The following is a 20,530-nucleotide window of genomic DNA, read 5'->3' as shown; positions in this document are numbered from 1 at the left end:
GTCAAATTTCTGCACACGCAATTCCAGCTGTGACAGACTCTTTCAATTCATCTTGGTATGTACTTCCAAAATGTTTTTCTTGGGTTATTATCTGCTGGGCGAGATACATTGTATGCATGCATGCATAGGTGGCTTATACTATATTACATGAGACTACTTGTATGGTGTCATCCAGGAATATACATGTTGGCATGCTTGGCAGATGATACTGTACTTTAGGTGTGCTACCAAGTACCAAGCTGATCCAAAAAACAACAACATGCAATGGCTAGTTTTCAAAACGAGAACCATCTAATACTTGGACAGTCTAAGACTCTCATTTATATGCGCAAAGAGTTGTTTGAATAGACACATTTTTATATGGAATATATAGTAATAGAGCGCTTCCAGAACCTGTGTGCTCGCTCATTTTGTTTGGACTTTGGAGATGGAGCAACAGCCTACAGCCCCACCAGCAAAACGTCTGTCAGCAGACTCAGATATATCTCTAATTAAGACATGCTGAGCTGAACTATTTAATAGCAATACTATGAGTAAACACATCACACACAAATGATGAAAACAACATATATACTACTAATATAATGCTAAAAGAAAATAGAGGTGACCATATCTCAACGTGCAGTGGCTCTGAGTTGCTTGGCCAAGTAGCACTGTGCCTAGCAGCCTAGCAAAGCACATCCAAGACAACTAGACAAGTCAACAATAAAGGACCAGGGGACCCCTATATACTTTAGCGTGGGGGGCAGTGGACACTACTAAGACCCCTGCCCCCTTTTATGACGGACGTGAACGCCGGCACACTGAAATGATCAAGGGGCATATTAGTCATTTACACTCGTATAAACTATGTATAACCTGGGTTCAGGAAACAGGGATTTCCAAGTCTTTATATAGCGGAAGCTGTGTTCTGGTGACCAGCCACCCAAGGGACAGGAAGCTCCAAGGGCCAAGGGAGGCTGCAGGCAGGTTGTCTCCCTCCTTCCCACCTGCACCACCCCTACCCCTGCCCCCCATCTCATCCATCAATGGGAAGGTCACCTTGCTGCGATGAGAATGGCCTCAAGAAGGGCCCCTGGACCCCTGAAGAAGACCAGAAGCTCATGGAGTACATCCAGAAGAACGGCCATGGGAGCTGGAGGGCGCTGCCTAGGCTTGCCGGTACGTGACTGCCGGGAACAAACCTCTCCATTTCTCTCGGTCTCGGTGTGACGATGTAAAAGAGGTCGATCGCTTCCATGCGAAAATGTAGCTCATCGATCTAGTTGTTATTGCAGGGCTCAACAGGTGTGGCAAGAGCTGCAGGCTGAGATGGACCAACTACTTGAGGCCAGACATCAAGAGAGGGAAGTTCACCCAGGAGGAAGAACAGACCATCCTCCAGCTTCACTCCGTCCTTGGCAACAAGTACTGCTGCACTACACCCCTCTTACAGATGCCTGCCTGCCACCCACCATCCACTAGCTAGCTTCTTAGTAAAATCTCATGCATGCATGCCTGGCATCAAGCCATCAACTAACTAGCTAGTTTGTTTCACTCTAACTTCAATAACTCGTATTTTTGACTTGTACGTAGTGCATGCTATGCTAATCCAGTGTCAACTGTTGTCATGGTCAAACCAGATGGTCAGCTATCGCAAAGCACCTCCCTGGGCGGACTGATAACGAGATCAAGAATTTCTGGAACACGCACCTGAAGAAGAAGCTCATCCAGATGGGCTTCGACCCGATGACGCACCGGCCGAGAACCGACTTCTTTGCTGCTCTGCCTCAACTCATTGCTCTTGCGAACCTCCGCCAGCTTGTGGAGCAGCGGCCGTGGGATGACCACGCTGCCAGGATACAGGTTGAGGCGGTCCAGGCTGCGAAGCTCCAGTGCCTCCAGAACCTGCTCCAGTCTGCAGCATCCATCACCACCACTCCCAGCTCCAGCAGCATGAACACCATCCCCAGTGACCTTGGCCTCCTGAGTCCTCCACAGATGTCTTCCTTGTCTACGTTGCCTTCTCCAAGTTTCCTGGAGAGTATCAGTGGCCAAGACATGGTAGCTGGTCAACTGTCTGACATCCAGATCCCTAGCTCTTTCTTTGAACAGCCCACCAGCAACGAGGCCAACCAGCAGTCAGACTTCACTCCAAAGAGTAGCGTCGAGGGGGAGAATGGAACCCCTAAAATGCTGCTGTCAGAAAATTCCCTTCCGCCGCTCGCCGACTTCCCCATTTCCAACCTGGGTGATGCTTGCGGTGCCTCAAGCTGTGACGGTAGCAGCATTCAGTTCCCAAGTTGGCCCGAGTTGTTTGATGAACAGTTCATGTGCGAGTTTGTATGAATTCTGGCCTGGAGTGAGTGTGTTTGTGTTACTCTATAGTTTGGTTTTTTTTTTCAGTTCTAGTTTTCTTCCCTTCTTACATCTGTTTTTTGTGCCATATTCTGGTGTGGGTCTCAGTTCAGAGGTGTAGTTTCCGCATGCTGTTTTTTTTCCTTTTTTGAGTGAAAATGTGTGGCTCCTATGCATACACTATATACCAAACACTTGTAAATATACGACACTATAAATTTTGAAGGTTTGGATCCTCCATACTTTTTTTTTGCAAGACCCTAGTTGTCCCCTGGAACCCCACTAAAGTTTTCAATAAATCCTAAACAATATATAATGTCAATGTGGTGTTATGTCATATGATTGTTAGCATCAAATGGTATATAAATGCATGTGTATGGTGATCGTCTAAATAAACACACATTAGTTGAAGAGTTGTGCACGCACATATTTTAGAAGTTAGGACAAAGGAATTTAGATGACACAAAACTCAGAAATCATACTCACTCCGTTCTTTTTTATTTGTCGTAGTTTAGTTCAAAAATGAACATGTAGTATTCCAGAACTACAACAGGCTCAAGTTAAGACTTTTGCCATTTACCATCAAACAACAGACTAAGTAGGTATTTGAATGCACTAGAACTAATAGTTAGTTGGCTAAAAATTGTTAGTAGAATTAGCTAACTAATAAATAGTTACTTAACTATTAACTAATTTACCAAAAATAGCTAATAGCTGAACTATTAGCTAGGATGTTTGGATGTCTCAACTAATTTTAGCCACTAACTATTAGTTCTAATGCATTCAAACATCCCCTAAGAAACCACTCCTCTTTTCTGAACAAAAGCTTGTGTTAGATTCAAGTTCTGAATGTTTTCTCCAAGAAATGCTATGAAGTAACCCACAATAGAAGAAAACTTCTAAATGCTACTACTGCGAGGAAGAAACTTGTCGTACCAGGCAGTTACAGGGAGTTGACTGAAACCTGTTGTTTCCAAAGAGCGACAGAAAGCAAGTAGCGCCGATAGAAAGGATCCAAACAGCTAAAACATATGCTGCTGTCACAGATAATTTTTAATCTCAATAATCATGCATCGATCAGGGAGCTTTTCTGAAGCACTAATAGTGTTTTTCCTTAGTCACTTGTCCTTATGTCCTTGTCAGAGGTTGAACATCTTTCAGGTTCGAACCATTTACAAGTTAGTTTCTTTTAAAATGATATTCTTTCTTATGAGCAGGTGAGAGCTGATGCCTTTTCCTTCAAGATATTGACGGCTAGCATTAACAAACTCATTTCAAATCTCTAGCAATAACAACACAGCTTTACCTGACACTGACAAGTATCAATTTTACAACTCTTTTTTTTTCTACGCTAGATCAATGATTAATATTTTTGGGCATACATTTGAGGGCATTTGGAACGAGGAAGCAAACCAAGGCACTAACTAATTTATGATGGCTGATGCCATAGGGTTAGACACTGCATTAAGCTTTCCACGTCACTGAAGAAAACCAACATGTAGGTACAGAGTGATTGGAACTTTGAAAATAATGCATGTAAGACAAACTCATCCAGGTCAGGCCGTACTGTGCTTTAATATTTCAAATAGCACAACTGTTAGTATCTGTCGTACAATATTCAGTATTTCAAATACCCCAGCATGCATCCCAGTGCATGCTTGGCGGTGAGGGTATAGAGTGCAATGCGCTCCTAAAGGGATAACTTATGTAAACGGTAACCTCGTGCAAATTGGCAACAAGCGACAACATAGTTTAGGTATAACCAGTAGAAAATGATCATGGAATGTGAAAAGAGTTTGTGTTAGTAATCTTATTCTGCTCCTGTGTCATAAGAACATTTTCTTGTTGCACCTTTAGTTTGTAATTTGGTATGGAATATGGTATTTCTCATCTATCCATTTGGAATTAATCTATGTAAAGAAACATACGACAGATTTACATGAAGACGGGTAAAAGAAACTAATGTCAGAGAGTTTTGCATAGCTCTGTAACTTGAACCTGCACATACTTGTTTCGACACCGGAGTCTAAATTGCTCTCAGCAGTTTTGTTCTATTGTTCTGACATTCAACCGCCTGTAAACCTGTTTCTTTTATTACTGCCACATGCCCACATTGCTAGAACTAGTTTGTATAAATAATTAAATACAGCTAAAATTTTCTGCCAGTATTTAATTTTTTAGAAAACAAAAAACCATTTTTGAAACCAACTAGATGGTCAAATTTGTCGGGTATTGATAGTTTAGTTACCAAAAAAATTCAGTCTAGAGTTGCATGGCCAAAAACAAACTCCGGCAATAGTTGGATGGTCAAAAATGAACTTCTCACTAACAGGACATAGAAGTCATTGACAATGGTTATTTCATATATGTCTATCATTAATTGTAACTTGTTTCTAATACTGCATCATACAAGGACAAACTTAGTCCGACTACTTAAAAAAACAGACTCCATTTCTCATCTACCCAAGGAATTCAATACTATCACATCGTTACTGAAATGCCATGACATGGAACTTTTCATAAAATACTTGAATGGAACCATGGAGGCATCTTAAATAATCAAGGTCTGAGACTCCAGTCACAGTACTAGTGCTGACTACACCCAGTACAAAGAGTATGGCTGAGGTCACTAGACCAGCTATATAGACAGACAAAACAATGTTCTGCACTATTCGCAGAGTGGAGCTTGAAATGTAAGGTAGGGATAGAAACCCTAATGATGTTTCCCTGACAAGGAACAACAAGCCAGCCCCTCTATCATCTACCATCTTAAGCTAATAAGGATATTGAAAACGAGCAAAGTTGCAGCTTTTTGCTAAAGTTCATGGGCCTAGTCATAAAACTTATGATAGATCCAGATATCCAGCCTGGTAGCTCTATCCAGCAACAACTGCAACGCATGCTGGAGTACAGTATATGAGAGAGGCCCATAAGTCCAACATGCTTTGGGGGCAATTCTACCCAGATACACAGCAAGACTGGATGGATAGTATCTGAAATTTATGTCGCCGGCACAAGAGAAGAAAAGAATGCCATTTTCAATTGTTCGATAAGATGATGAAATTGGATAAAAAAATACAGCAATTCCAACAGAGATTATATTATAAGTTTACTTATCTGGTTGAATGGTCCAAGTTTTCAGTCATATTCTTGGGCTAACAATTTTTTTCATAAAATGAGAGAATGGGTCCAAATAAAGTGAGCAATATCGACATTGTCTGATAAATCAATATTTACACAGATGCTTTGTAAGTTACTCCTTCAGTTGCAAATTGTAAGTCGTTTGGCTTTTTTAGATTCACAGTTTTCTAAGCATATTATCGGAAAGCTAATATAACTTATAATTTAAAATGGAGGAAGCACATAACAAGTAAGAGCATTCTCTCACGCTCGTTAAAAGTGAATGAATAAAGCAAATTTGGTCTTCCAACAGATCGAACTGCCAACAAATTACTAGTTTGTAAACTCAAATTTCCTTGGGGATTGGGATGAAAATGAGCTATTTTTTCCCTCAATTCCCTCCAATCACTAAGGGGATTTGAGTTTTCAAACTATCCCTCAAAGGTTAAGGTATCAATTTAGAGCAAACTATACATGGTTCTCTTCTCTCAGTAAGCAAAACACAATTATTTGGTTATGTTCTATAGACACTTTTTTCTATAAAAAATGTTTATGGATCAGTGCTATAATTCATAACTATTGCTGGTCACTGCCGTTTGAGAAACCCCATCCTTTTTTTTCTTGAATACGCAGGAGAGCTGCGTATTTTTGTATTAAGAAGAAGAAGAAAGGGGGGGGGGGGGGGGGGAGAAACCCTGGTACAAAGTTTTTACATTTGCCTAACAACACCAGACACACCCCATACAACTAAGACACCTCTTCTAGATGGAAGAAAGAGAGCGCTTTGGCTCCAGCCATACGCCAACCCATTAACTCCTCCCTTGCAGCTGCCAACACAACCGCAGCGCTAGGGTTACACTTATCAAAAACACATCTATTTCTATGTTTCCACAGAGACCATGCACCCAAAATGACTAGAGAATTGAATCCCTTGGATAAAGGTTTGCCCACCCTGTCAGCACTATTCCTCCACCAGGTTTCAAAACAGACATCAACATGGGAACGACAGAGCTCTTGGAAACCATCTGTCTGTAGAAGGCTGAACCAAAACTGTTTTGCAAAACTGCACTGAACCAGCAAATGGTTGATAGTTTCTTCCATCTGGTCGCAAAGAGGGAAAGACTCCGGGTAATCCAAACCGTGCTTAGCAAGTCTGTCAGCCGTCCAACATCTATCGTGCTCCACAAGCCAAAGAAAGAACTTACACTTTCCTGGAGCCCAGGATTTCCAAATGCGTCCAGCAGGCTCAAAGTTAACAGAGCCAAGAAGCAAAGTCATGTAAGTTGAGCTAGCCGAGTATTCACCCGATTCACTGAACCTCCAGGCATGCACATCGGGAACATCCGGCTGGAGAACCATCCCCTCTAGCAAGTCACAAAGGTCCATGAGATTAGCAAGGGCTGTAACAGAAATAGCCCCCCTCAGGTCAGCCAACCAATTGAGATCAGGCAAGGCGTCTTTGACCAGGCGCCTAGAAACAATGCACTTGGGCACCATATCCAAGACAGCAGGTGCCACATACTTAATACATTTGCCATTTAACCAACGATCCTTCCAAAAGAGAGTATCAGACCCATCTCCCAAGTGAGTGATAACAGCCGCAGCCACCAAGCTTTGCACAATGTCACAAGTTTGAATCTGAAAATCCAACCATGGCTTAGTTCGATCAGATTTTTGCAGCCAAGGCCACCTAGCCCGCAGCGCCCAACTCATGATCCGAAGGTCACTTACGCCAAGACCCCCAGGTCCTTAGGTCTAGTGACTTTGGGCCAAGTCAGCAGACAATGGCCACCATTCACCTCCTTCCTTCCTCTCCACAGAAAGCCTCGTCTAATCTTATCGATTGCTTTAACAACCCCAGGAGGGAGGTCCAGCGCCAGAGCAGCATAGATCATTTTTTATGTCATAACAAATTGAACATAAATGGCTCTACCAGCTTTTGTCATCAGATCAGCTTTCAACCCAGGTAACTACTGACAGGGAAACTCCGAAATGGAACATGGAAGGAGCTCCTGAACACAAGCAAGATCATCCTCAGAACATCGAATAGGAAAAACATTACTCTTCTGAACATTGGTCTTTAGACCGGACGCGTCCCCAAAAATCCTAAGGATTTCCAGAATCAGATTTATGTCTGAGGGGACCGGCTTGAGGAAAACCACCGCATCATCCGCATACAAAGAGAAATGGTGCTGCAAACTGTTCGTGGACAGAGAGTGAAGTAGCCCTTCATCAGAAGCCCTCTGGATTAGCAAGTTGAGAGTGTCCATGACTAAGATGAAAAGCATTGGAGATAAAGGGTCCCACTGCCGAAGACCCCGCTGGTGAACTATGTAGTCCCCGGGAACACCATTTAATAAAATTCTCGTCGAAGAAGAGGCTAACAGCCCACAAATGATGTCACACTAGATCTGCCCAAAACCCAACTTCTGCAGGACTTCCAACAAGAAAGCCCAAGAGACCGAATCAAAAGCCTTAGATATGTCGAGCTTGAAAAGAATGCGGGCTTGTCTTTGACGATGAAGAAACCTTGCAGTGTGTTGCACTAGCATGAAATTGTCTAGGATAAATCTTTTCTTAATAAACGCCGTTTAATTAGGAGAAACCATAGCATTCAAATGCCAAAAAAAAAGAAACCCCACCCCTCACTTCGTACATTGCACATTTCCAATCTCTGGTGCCTAAGCTTCATTGATAACACTGTACAACTAGTTATGTTCCACTAATGGTCTTATATGGTTAGTCTCACCAATGGATGTTCTGATGATATTGGAGGTTGGCAAAGGTTACTCTTATAGTCCAGCAATATAAACTACATACCAACAGTATAATGAACTAATAGGACTCAAAAACTATATTTGAAACTACTTTCTGTATTCATTCAAATAGAGGTATGAAAGCGCTCATAGGACATCAATTTGATTTGATTCAGCATGGCAAGAAAACATATACTTTTAGGTGCAAATGACTGTCCATTCTCAATTACTGGATAGCATGCACGTCTAAAGTGCAGTTTAATATGTGAAGCAGCTAAGAAAAATGCACCGAAAACACAGATAGAGGCGTAAATTTAAATAAATCAAAATTTACAGAAGAGACTAACGACTGAAATTCAGATTCGGATAGCAATGCTTAGTAAAATGTAAACATGGAATACGTAACAATGAAATAAAGTTTGGAATCACAAAGGAACCTTCTTGCAACACTCTTGCATGAAACGACTTTTGCAGATTGCTTCTTTTGCAGCTCTCTACTCCTCTTTGTTCTCCCTTAGAGATGGTGGTGGTCTGACCACAATGCCCTGCTTCCATTTCCTATCAAGCTCCCTGGACAATCTCTTGTTTATTCCTTGTTCAGTTTCCCGCTCTCTTTTCACAGTCAATATACGAGCAATCTGAAGATGAAATGTGAGTAAACAGAGAATTCTAAATACATAGTTAGCTGAAAAGGAAGAGTAGGAAGTGCAAAATCAGCATTAACTTGACAAATTCCTTTCTCATTGCTAGTACATGGCCACATTAGAGGAACAAAACCAATCTGTAGCGAATTGTTTGTTCCAGGCATGCATGTGTCTAGTCCAGTGAAAAGAAAGCGATAAGTCACCTCAAAAAAAAGAGAAGGTGATAAGTATGATTCCTAATCATCTCATTGTAAGACATCTGTTTCTATGCCGTGCAAGTCTTTCTCAAATGCTGTGAACAATCAACAATGTCCGTATCATTCTGTGACTTACAAGATTCTTTTATCTGCATTCAGATGTCCACAGAAACAAAAAAATCTATCCATTTGCAGTGCAGATTGTAATATACACATAAAGATTAAGCTTTGGAATATCCTTGTAATCAACTAATAAAAAAACTAGCATAGAACCTGTCTCAGCAGTGTTATGAGAACCAGTGAGATTAACTTATAATTTAAGTTCCACCCAAGTAAGAAGGATAGGCCTGATGTAGTGGCAATAGCTGTCTAGCTTATGGGTTCGAAGCAGCCTCTCCACATTTGCAGATGAGATTTATCCCTTTCTCAGGCACCACTTACATGGGAGCCTCCAATACTAGGTCTGCTGTTCCCATAATAAAATGAAAAGTAACTGCAAGTACGGACTTTCCACTTGATATCATATATTAACTGATCCAATCAGGAATCCCTTTTCTTTGTTATCACTAAGAACTCAAACTATCTGAAACTCTTTATCACTAAATAATACAGATATCTTAAACTTTTTATCAGTAAATAATACAGATTGTAAAGTGAGTATATGGAGCAGACCCCGTCAATAATCCATCGTTTTTTGACGAAAAAATTGTGATCTTGCCATGAAAAGGAAACTATCGATTTGTCTATAACTATATCATATGATCGACATATTTCCACCAATCTGTGCTAATTTCCCAGATGAAGTCAACAACTCCGTCAATAATACTCATACAGTAATGTATAGAGGGAACATTGAACAATGTACCCTCTTGCGCATGCGGCCGAACTCGCTGTTCTTGAACTCCTGGCGCGCCGAGCGCTTAAGGCGGAGCAGGAAAAGCTCCCCCTTGAGGTCTACCACCTCCTCCTCCAGCTGTTCCGTCGTCATGGCCCGGATCCCCTCCAGCTCCTGCTCCCTCTTCGCCATCGCGACCACCACCGCGGCGTGACGCTCCACTGGCTGCGACGCCGCCGCCAGTCCAGCGAACAGCGTCGCCGTCACGACACCTAAGCGGATGCACAGGGATGCCGTGCGAGTAGGCGGAGCGGCGATGCCGCGGGGAGTGGAGGCGAGGGATGACGCCGCTGCAGGAGGCATCATCGCCATTGTTGTTCCGCAGCGCTGCCGTCTCGCTAGCTCAGTGGAACGAGATCCTCTAACTTCATCCTTTCAACTTTTCTCTGCAGTCGCTTATCTCAACCGTCTGTTTGAATCCAACGGTGACTCTAGAAATTGGTTTCAGCAGCTTCCGTGACCGAATTTTTTGTATTTTAGCCCTTAAACTGAAGTAAATTCACGTTTAAACCTAAAAAAATTTTAAATGCAGTTTTGGACCCTTAGCTCGGCGCCACAGCGTGTGGCGCCGAGGTAACACAGCTCGGCGCCACCTGAAAGGGAATTAGGCTTACACCTAGTTCCTAAATAATTTTGGTGGTTGAATTGCCCAACACAAATCTTTGGACTAACTAGTTTGCCCAAGTGTATAGATTATACAGGTGTAAAAGGTTCACACTCAGCCAATAAAAAGACCAAGTTTTGGATTCAATAAAGGAGCAAAGGGGCAACCGAGGGCACCCCTGGTCTGGCGCACCGGACTGTCCGGTGTGCCACCGGACAGTGAACAGTACCTGTCCGGTGCACCAGGGGACTCAAACTCAAACTCTTCGCCCTCGGGAATTCTCGGAAGCCGGCGCGCTATAATTCACCGGACTGTCCGGTGTGCACCGGACATGTCCGGTGCTCCAAGGAAGCGCGGTCTCCGGAACTCGTCAGCCTCGGGTTCGCGTGGCAGCCGCTCCGTTAAAATTCACCGGACTGTCCGGTGTGCCAGCGGAGCAACGGCTCCCTGCGGCGCCAACGGCTCCCTGCGCTGCATTTAATGCGCGCGCAGCGCGCGCAGACGTCAGGAACGCCCATGCCGGTGCACCGGACATCAAACAGTACATGTCCGGTGTGCACCGGACACCCAGGCGGGCCCACAAGTCAGAAGCTCCAACGGTCAGAATCCAACGGCAGTGATGACGTGGCAGGGGCACCGGACTGTCCGGTGTGCACCGGACTGTCCGGTGCGCCATCGAGCAGACGCCTCCAGCCAACGGTCAAGTTTGGTGGTTGGGGCTATAAATACCCCAACCACCCCACCATTCATGGTATCCAAGTTTTCCACTTCTCAACTACTACAAGAGCTCTAGCATTCAATTCTAGACACACTAAAGAGATCAAATCCTCTCCAATTCCACACAAAGCCCTAGTGACTAGTGAGAGTGATTTGCCGTGTTCATTTGAGCTCTTGCGCTTGGATTGCTTCTTTTCTTTCTCACTTGTTCTTGAGATCACAACTCCATTGTAATCAAGGCAAGAGGCACCAATTGTGTGGTGGCCCTTGCGGGGAAGTTTTGTTCCCGGCTTTGATTTGAGAAGAGAAGCTCACTCGGTCCGAGGGACCGTTTGAGAGAGGGAAGGGTTGAAAGAGACCCGGCCTTTGTGGCCTCCTCAACGGGGAGTAGGTTTGCAAGAACCGAACCTCGGTAAAACAAATCTCCGTGTCTCACTTGCTTATTCGCTTGGGATTTGTTTTGCGCCCTCTCTCACGGACTTGTTTATATTTCTAACGCTAACCCGGCTTGTAGTTGTGTTTATATTTGTAAATTTCAGTTTCGCCCTATTCACCCCCCTCTAGGCGACTATCAATTGGTATCAGAGCCCGGTGCTTCATTAGAGCCTAACCGCTCGAAGTGATGTCGGGAGATCACGCCAAGAAGGAGATGGAGACCGGCGAAAAGCCCACTACAAGCCACGGGAGCACTTCATCGGAAGAGTCCCGCACCAAAAGGAGGGAGAAGAAGAAAAGCTCCTCCATCAAAGGGAAGAAATCTTCTTCTCACCACAAAGAGAAGAAGGAAAAATCTTCTTCCCACAAGCCGCATCGGAAAGGCGACAAGCACAAGAGGATGAGGAAGGTGGTCTACTACGAGACCGACACTTCATCAACATCGACCTCCGACTCCGATGCGCCCTCCGTCACTTCTAAGCGCCAAGAGCGCAAGAAGTATAGTAAGATTCCCCTACGCTACCCTCGCATTTCCAAACATACACCTTTACTTTCCGTCCCACTAGGCAAACCACCAACTTTTGATGGTGAAGATTACACTAGGTGGAGCGATTTAATGCGATTTCATCTAATCTCGCTCCACAAAAGCATATGGGATGTTGTTGAGTTTGGTGCGCAGGTACCATCCGTAGGGGATGAGAACTATGATGAGGATGAGGTAGCCCAAATCGAGCACTTCAACTCACAAGCCACAACAATTCTCCTCGCCTCACTAAGTAAAGAGGAATATAACAAAGTACAAGGGTTGAAGAACGCCAAGGAGGTTTGGGATGTACTCAAAACCGCGCACGAGGGAGATGAGCTCACCAAGATCACCAAGCGGGAAACGATCGAGGGGGAGCTCGGTCGGTTCCGGCTTCACAAAGGGGAGGAGCCACAACACATGTACAACCGGCTCAAGACTTTGGTAAACCAAGTACGCAACCTCGGGAGCAAGAAGTGGGACGACCACGAAGTGGTAAATGTTATTTTAAGATCTCTTATTTTTCTTAATCCCACTCAAGTTCAATTGATTCGTGGCAATCCTAGATATACTAAAATGACCCCCGAGGAAGTCATCGGGCATTTTGTAAGTTTTGAGTGCATGATAGAAGGCTCGAGGAAAATCAACGAGCTTGGCGACACATCCGAAGCTCAACCCGTTGCTTTCAAGGCGACGGAAGAAAAGAAGGAGTCTACACCAAGTCGACAACCAATAGACGCCTCCAAGCTTGACAATGAGGAGATGGCGCTCGTCATCAAGAGCTTCCGCCAAATCCTCAAACAAAGGAGGGGGAAAGACTACAAGTCCCGCTCCAAGAAGGTTTGCTACAAATGTGGTAAGCCCGGTCATTTTATTGCTAAATGTCCTATATCTAGTGACAGTGACCGAGGCGACGACAAGAAGGGAAGAAGAAAGGAGAAGAAAGGAGAAGAAAAGGTACTACAAGAAGAAGGGCGGCGATGCCCAGGTTTGTCGGGAATGGGATTCCGACGAAAGCTCAAGCGACTCCTCCGACGACGAGGACGCCGCCAACATCGCCGTCACCAAGGGACTCCTCTTCCCCAACGTCGGCCACAAGTGCCTCATGGCAAAGGACGGCAAAAAGAAGAAGGTTAAATCCAACTCCTCCACTAAATATGAATCTTCTAGTGATGATAATGCTAGTGATGAGGAGGATAATTTACGTTCCCTTTTTGCCAACCTTAACATAGCTCAAAAAGAAAAATTGAATGAATTGGTTAGTGCTATTCATGAAAAGGATGACCTTTTGGATTCCCAAGAGGATTGTCTAATTAAAGAAAACAAAAAACATGTTAAGGTTAAAAAGGCTTATGCTCTTGAGATAGAGAAATGTGAAAAATTATCTAGTGAGCTAAGCACTTGCCGTGAGATGATTGACAACCTTAGACATGAAAATGCTAGTTTAAATGCTAAGGTTGATTCACATGTTTGTAATGTTTCAATTCCCAATTCTAGAGATAATAATGATGATTTGCTTGCTAGGATTGAAGAATTAAACATTTCTCTTGCTAGCCTTAGATTAGAGAATGAAAATTTGATTGCTAAGGCTAAAGATTTTGATGTTTGCAAAATTACAATTGCCGATCTTAGAGATAAGAATGATATACTTCGTGCTAAGATTGTTGAACTTAATTCTTGCAAACCATCTACATCTACCATTGAGCATGTCACTATTTGTACTAGATGTAGAAATGTTGATATTGATGCTATTCATGATCATATGGCTTTAATTAAACAACAAAATGATCATATAGCAAAATTAGATGCTAAAATTGCCGAGCATAACTTAGAAAATGAAAATTTTAAATTTGCTAGAAGTATGCTCTATAATGGGAGACGCCCTGGCATCAAGGATGGCATTGGCTTCCAAAGGGGAGACAATGTCAAACTTAATGCCCCTCCAAAGAACTTATCTAACTTTGTTAAGGGCAAGGCTCCCATGCCTCAGGATAACGAGGGTTACATTTTGTACCCTGCCGGCTATCCTGAGAGCAAAATTAGAAAGATTCATTCTAGAAAGTCTCACTGAAAGGGAAATAGGCTTTAAACCTTTTCCTAAATGATTTTGGTGATTGAATGTCCAACACAAACAATTGGACTAATTAGTTTGCTCTAGATTATATATTCTACAGGTGCCAAAGATTCAACATAAAACCAATAAAAAGAACAAGACAAGAGTCAAAATAAAGGAGCAAAGGGGCAACCGAGGGCACCCCTGGTCTGGCGCACCGGACTGTCCGGTGTGCCACCGGACAGTGAACAGTACCTGTCCGGTGCACCAGGGAACGCTGACTCAAACTCTTCACCCTCGGGAATTCTCGGAAGCCGGCGCGCTATAATTCACCGGACTGTCCGGTGTGCACCGGACATGTCCGGTGCTCCAAGGAAGCTCGGCCTCCTGGACTCGCCAGCCTCGGGTTCGCGCGGCAGCCGCTCCGCTATAATTCACCGGACTGTCCGGTGTGCACCGGACTGTCCGGTGTACTAGCGGAGCAACGGTCATCTTCGCGCCAACGGTCGACTCTGACGGTATACAGTGCAGAACAGTACACGCGGCAGAAGTCAGAGCAGAGGATCAGAGAGGCACCGGACTGTCCGGTGTGCACCGGACTGTCCGGTGCCACATAAGGACAAAAGCCTCCAACGGTCGACCAGCTCCAACCCAACGGATAGGATGACGTGGCAGGGGCACCGGACATGTCCGGTGTGCACCGGACTGTCCGGTGCGCCCATCGACCAGCAGCTTCATCAACGGCTAGTTTTTGGATGGTGGCTATAAATACCACCCCAACCAGCCACTTCAAAGTGTGGGAGTCCAAGCAACATTCCAAGTCATCTAGTTGACATACTCAAGCCCTCCCAACCACCTATATTCATTGATCCATCCTATACACAAGATTTAGTCCACTACAACCAACACAAGTGCCACAAAAGAGAGAGCAAGCAATTGAGAGCTACTCAATTGAGTTTAGCCCTAGCGCCTTGTGAGATTCATTGAGAGATAGTGTGTGCTACATCTTTGTGTTCATTTGCGCGTGGAGTTTTTGACTCCCATTCGAACTTCCTCCAAAGTGTTGGAGGCTTGTAAAAGCTAGCAAGAGACACCAAAGATTGTGGTGGTCCTTGTGGGATCAAGAGTGATCCTTGAGAAGAAGAAGAGCTCGCCGATCCTTGTGTGATCGGGAGAGAGAGGGAAAGGGTTGAAAAAGACCCGTCCTTAAGTGGACTCCTCAACGGGGACTAGGCCTTCGAGGGCCGAACCTCGGTAAAACAAATCACCCGTGTTCATTGTGCTTTTGCTTGTGATTTGTTTGCTTTCCCTTACTCTAAGTTCTCTTGCGCTATTCTTTGCTCATATCATTTGGTGTTGCTTCAAGTCAAAATCTTATTTAAGTGAAGCAACGCTCCGCAAGAAAAGAACTTGAGTCAGTGCTCTTTTCATCTAAGCTTTCTTGCTTTGTTATCATAGAACTATTAGTTGTATAGATTTATCACTTTCACATTATTTGAAAGCTATACTCTTTACTAGCAAGAACTTAGTTTTTATACTCCGATAATTGTTCATCTTGTTCTAACCACTAATCAAGGGATCTAGTTGGGGGATAAAGTTTTAATTTTCAGGTTCCGCCTATTCACCCCCCTCTAGGCGACTTTCAATTGGTATCGGAGCTAGGCACTTCATCTTGAGTCTAACAACTCGAAGTGATGGCTCGTAAAAGATCCCAAAAGAACAAGAAGACGTCTTCCAAGGAAAACACGGAGGTAACTCTTGAAATATTACTTTCCGATTGTTCTAATTATGATTCATGGTCTACTAGAGTTATAAATGCCTTTAGAACCGTAGATCCACAATTAGAACAAATTTTAGACAAGAGTATTATCCCTCCTAACTATGCTAGGGAAGATGTTTCCGATGAAGACCAAAGATGTATTCGCTTAAACTATCTAGCTTTTGACATCTTGGTTAATTCTCTTAGCAAGGAAGATTATCATGCCCTCATAATGAATCATTATGAACATATTCCCGATGCGCATGATATTTGGACTAGAATTAAAAGCAAGTCTAATAAGTCCAAAAATGATAGTTCATTTTGTGCTTCTACTTCCTTTGGTATTTGTGATACTAACCCTTGCAAGGGAGAAGAAGAAAATGAACGATGGAGACCAAACGATGAATCCACCTCTCCAAAAGGTTTGTCTTCCCATTTCGATTCCCACATGTGTTGTGTAGCTAATGAAAATGATAGCGGAAGCACAAACGAGGATGAGGAGGAAGAAAGAAGCTTTGTGCATCTCTACGCTCGCCTAAGCCAAGAAGATAAGGCGGTCATGCTCAAACTTCTAGAAAGAGCGAGAGAACAAAGCGAAGCTCGTCAAAGGCTAGAAGATATTCTCTCCATAAAGATGCAACACTTTGACGAGTTGACTAAAGAACATGAGGAGCTAAAGTGCTCTCATGATGATTTGGTCCAAAGGTATGAAACTATTTCAATTGAGCAAGATAACGCTTTACATTGTATCGCTCAATTAGTAAATAGGAATACCTTGCTTAAGGACCAAATAGAAAAGCTAAAAGTTGAAAATCTAGCTTTTCAAAATAAATATGATATGCTTCTATGTTCTCATGAAAATCTTATAGATGATCATATCATATTAAACATTGCTCATGAGGTTGTGATAGAAAATTTAAAATCCCAACAACCTCACTCATGCACATGTATTCAAATTGATACTATATTACCATGTGCTAATGCTTGTTGTTCATCGACAAGCAAATCTTCTTTTGAGCTAGAATCTACAGGAACAAATGATGATTCATATCAAAAGCTCAAAGAAGAAAATGAGAGGCTAAAGAAGAGCTTGACACAACTTAAAGGGAAATGCATTGCCCAACCTTCTCAAGATAACCGTGATCACATGGTGAAGAAGCTTGAGACAGGGACAACCGTGGCATGCACTACATCCCTTGAAGAAAATGTCAAGGATTTGAGGATTGCTAAGAGGAATAAACAAAAGAAGAAATTCAACACCTCCTCCAAAAGCCTCAACCACGCCTCCACAAAAGGTAACATCCAAGGTAATGATCAAGCCACACTTCACATTAAGAGGTGTAGTGAATGCTTTAAAGAGGGGCACTTGATTAGGTCATGTCCCTACATTAAAAATGGCTTGATTATCAACAAGGATGATAGACTTTGTTTTAAATGCTCCAAGAAGGGACACTTGCTTAGATCTTGTCCCCATTTAAAACAAAAAGGCATAGGGTTAGAAAAGAAGGTTTTTACTAACCATGTAGCAGGCAACAAACAAGGAAAGAAGAAATCTTCAAAATTTGGAAAACGCCTATGCTACACATGCCGAAAGAAGGGACATCAATGCAAAGATTGTCCCATTGGTAAAATTCCCACTCCTAACTTGTCATTAGATTCATATATAACTAGGCAACCCAAGATTGCGACTTGTGCTAGAAAGGTAACAAGTTTACCAAGTGCTAGCACGAAGGACACTTGGGTTCCTAGATCTTTGTTCACTAACCTTAACGGACCCATCAAGCGATGGGTACCAAAATGTGCTTGACAAGCTTTGTAGGAGAAGGAGATGGTATGAACCCTTGGGGTGCTTGAGGGAGTTAATTCAATTCTTATCAACTCAAGCTATCAATCTTCAAATGATCTACATATTCAAGATTGACCCAAGGTTACTTCAATTTATTGTATTCAAAACTCATATCATCTCGGGAAGATATTAATGTTGTAGGAAATAAAGAATCATCATGTGCGGAATATCAAAGCCTACAACATGGAGGAAAATCAAAGGATGGTAACATTTATATTCTTAAGTGCAATTATCTTAAATTGTCTTGTGTAGTCACATAGAAATAGAAAGCACTTAAGCATGTTTTAAAATTATGTCATCATTCTTTGAAGAAATTCCTCTCATATGGTAGATTGTGTATTCATCAAATTCTATATTATGACAATCTACATGTTTTTAAATTGTTGCAAGTTCACATGGCATGTTTCTACATTAATTATTCTATTATTGCCATGTTCTAGATATAGAGAGATACTTCATGTTCTTAAAAGAATAAGGTGTCATGCAAAGAATTCAAATCCTAAAGACACTTATAAAAGGGAATCTTTCTTTATGTCTAGAATAGTGAGTCTAATGCTTTTATCTAAGTAACTCATGTAGTCTCACTAGTAGAGAATATGTTTCTAGTTGGAGATGCGTAATTTATCATGACAAGGAAAATCAATCCAATAATGTATGTTGTATGTTTTATTGCTTAAATTGGATATGATTCTTCTACATTTATCGCTCTCCATGTTATGAATTAGATTTATTCCCTTAAGTCTCAAGAATTTAACCATGCTTGTTTTATGAGTTAAAACTAGGCATACTTCATGGAATAATCTAGTTCATATTATAAAGTTTCCATGCCAATAGTAATTCACTTTTCATTCTTTGTCAAAATGATTACTAAATGGAAACTAGTGCTTGTGTTACTAACGTATCTCTTGAGCTTGCTTATAAATATGCATAGAAGGGAAAGTACACAAGCCTCATGGGTTGATCTTCACCCAAAAGAAGAAAGGTAAAAGCAAAGTGAGTTTGGAAGGAAAAAGAGACGACTACAAAGGGAGGACACTCAAATGAAAAAGGAAGAACATCAAGGACAACAACACCTACTTGGACAATAAGGTCTTCGCAATAATCAATGGTGTGGTTGTAAGCATTCTAAATTCTTTTTCATTATGAAATTTCCAGGCTCAAGTTGTTTATTGCTAAATTTATGAGCCTTGATCAAAATGTATAATGCTTCTCCCTTTATGTTCTTAAAAGTGAATGCATCGAAATCAATTCTTTAAATTATTTGATGCATATCTGTAGGGGGAGTCCATTATTATATTTTGATTATGTTGAGACTATTGCTTTGTCTTAGAAGTTTCATATAGTCTCTTACATAAGAATAATGTTTCTCATTTAGTATGCTACTACACATCAATCCAACTTGTTAAAATAATGTCGCTTTTATCAAGGATTGTTGCTTTCATTTCTAAAGTAGCATGCTTAGTGGATTCTCCTATTTTTAAGCTTGATTAAAAGTTTAATGTCCTTGTTGCTCTCTTGATCGCATATTAGTTGATCATTAAACAACTTCGAGTATCAGTTATATTTCTTAGTGCCTCATGTAATTTCAATTTGATCTCAATTGGTAATTTTAATTGACATCTATCTTGATAAGCACTAAGGAAAAAGGAGAATTCATGATTCATTTATGCAACTTGTGATCCATTTGATATATGCTAACAATAACTTGAAAAAGATCACTAGTTGTAAAACTCTCTCTTGTGCAAAGTATTTCCATATATTGTCATTGAGTATAGGTCTTAAGCAACAAAGACTAAGGACAAAGCACAATGAAGAGAGCGTCTCTATGAGAAGGTACAAAAGGGTAAAACCACTTCCTTTCATTTAAACTTGTACCTAAATCTTCCTCTTATATACACTCTTTGCATATCTTATATATAAGGAAGAGAAAGCATGTCCTTTGCATTTATCCCTGCTTCATACCTAGTTTAACCTCTTAAAATTTCACTCATGCTTTAATGCATCTTTGTTAAAACTAGATGAAGTGATTTAATTGTCAAAGAGCTTAAAGCTTAACCTTGTAACGAGGATAAGCTACCTTTGTTCCAAAGGTGGATGGTCCTTAAGTCTCTTTGAAATCCTTCAAGGAAAATGCTTAAAAAAAAAAATTTGTAACATGCTTTCTGTAGTGCATAAACTGTCATGAGCATCACACTTATCCTATGACACAATGCACTTCACATTCTATATGATTTAGATATGTTCTCATTAACCTAATTATGTGCAACTGGCATTTTAGGCCAAACTATGTGTTCTCTCCATGCACATATTTAGGGGGAGCAATCTTTGTTGTATAGAACTATAATCATGCTTAATTGACATATCTCTTGATCATGTCTCTTTCTTTTTGGTACAAATGCATATATCCTATTATTCCCGTACCATGACTACGACTAATATGTTTCCAAGTATATTACTATGCTAAGTCGTAGATTGAAAGGGAAATGGAGTCTTCGGCGAAAACAAAGACTTCCACTCCGTATATCATACTTCGCCATCACTCCAAGCAACTCTCTATTCCTTGGGGGAGAAATGAGCATCAAAGAAAAGGGCTTCGTCTTTTGGAGAGAGTAAGACCCCAAAGCTAAAAGATCGGACTTCGCCT

At 42.0% G+C, this 20,530-nt stretch overlaps 2 protein-coding genes across 2 annotated transcripts; one reads left to right on the top strand and one right to left on the bottom strand.

The window, feature by feature from the left end:
* Nucleotides 1-1,041: 1,041 nt before the first annotated feature.
* LOC100384404 (uncharacterized) lies at nt 1,042-2,584 on the top strand. Its single transcript, NM_001176946.1, is given in 3 exon segments — nt 1,042-1,161; nt 1,278-1,407; nt 1,623-2,584. Coding segments are annotated over 3 exon segments (894 nt in total). The 5' UTR covers nt 1,042-1,103; the 3' UTR covers nt 2,329-2,584.
* A 5,781-nt stretch (nt 2,585-8,365) lies between these two features.
* Nucleotides 8,366-10,337, bottom strand: LOC100284301 (50S ribosomal protein L29). The gene is made up of 2 exons (NM_001157196.2): nt 9,920-10,337; nt 8,366-8,851 (listed from the first exon to the last, which is right to left on the bottom strand). Exons 1-2 carry the CDS (start codon nt 10,259-10,261, stop codon nt 8,708-8,710), a joined length of 486 nt encoding a protein of 161 aa, NP_001150668.2. The 5' UTR covers nt 10,262-10,337; the 3' UTR covers nt 8,366-8,707.
* Between the last annotated feature and the right edge of the window lie 10,193 nt (nt 10,338-20,530).

Source organism: Zea mays, chromosome 5 (assembly GCF_902167145.1).
Source record: "Zea mays cultivar B73 chromosome 5, Zm-B73-REFERENCE-NAM-5.0, whole genome shotgun sequence".
In the NCBI taxonomy this organism is placed as follows: Eukaryota; Viridiplantae; Streptophyta; class Magnoliopsida; order Poales; family Poaceae; genus Zea; species Zea mays.
The sequence above is the reverse complement of the archived record's forward strand: the minus strand, read 5'-3'. Positions and strand labels throughout refer to the sequence as shown.

What these genes read in the sequence shown, in the direction of transcription:
- LOC100284301 (NM_001157196.2), bottom strand. Translation starts at nt 10,261, where the DNA reads ATGGCGATGATGCCTCCTGCAGCGGCGTCATCCCTCGCCTCCACTCCC. An exon ending in TCGGCCGCATGCGCAAGAGG is followed by an intron (nt 8,852 to 9,919) that starts GTACATTGTTCA and finishes TTTCATCTTCAG; the next exon opens with ATTGCTCGTATATTGACTGT.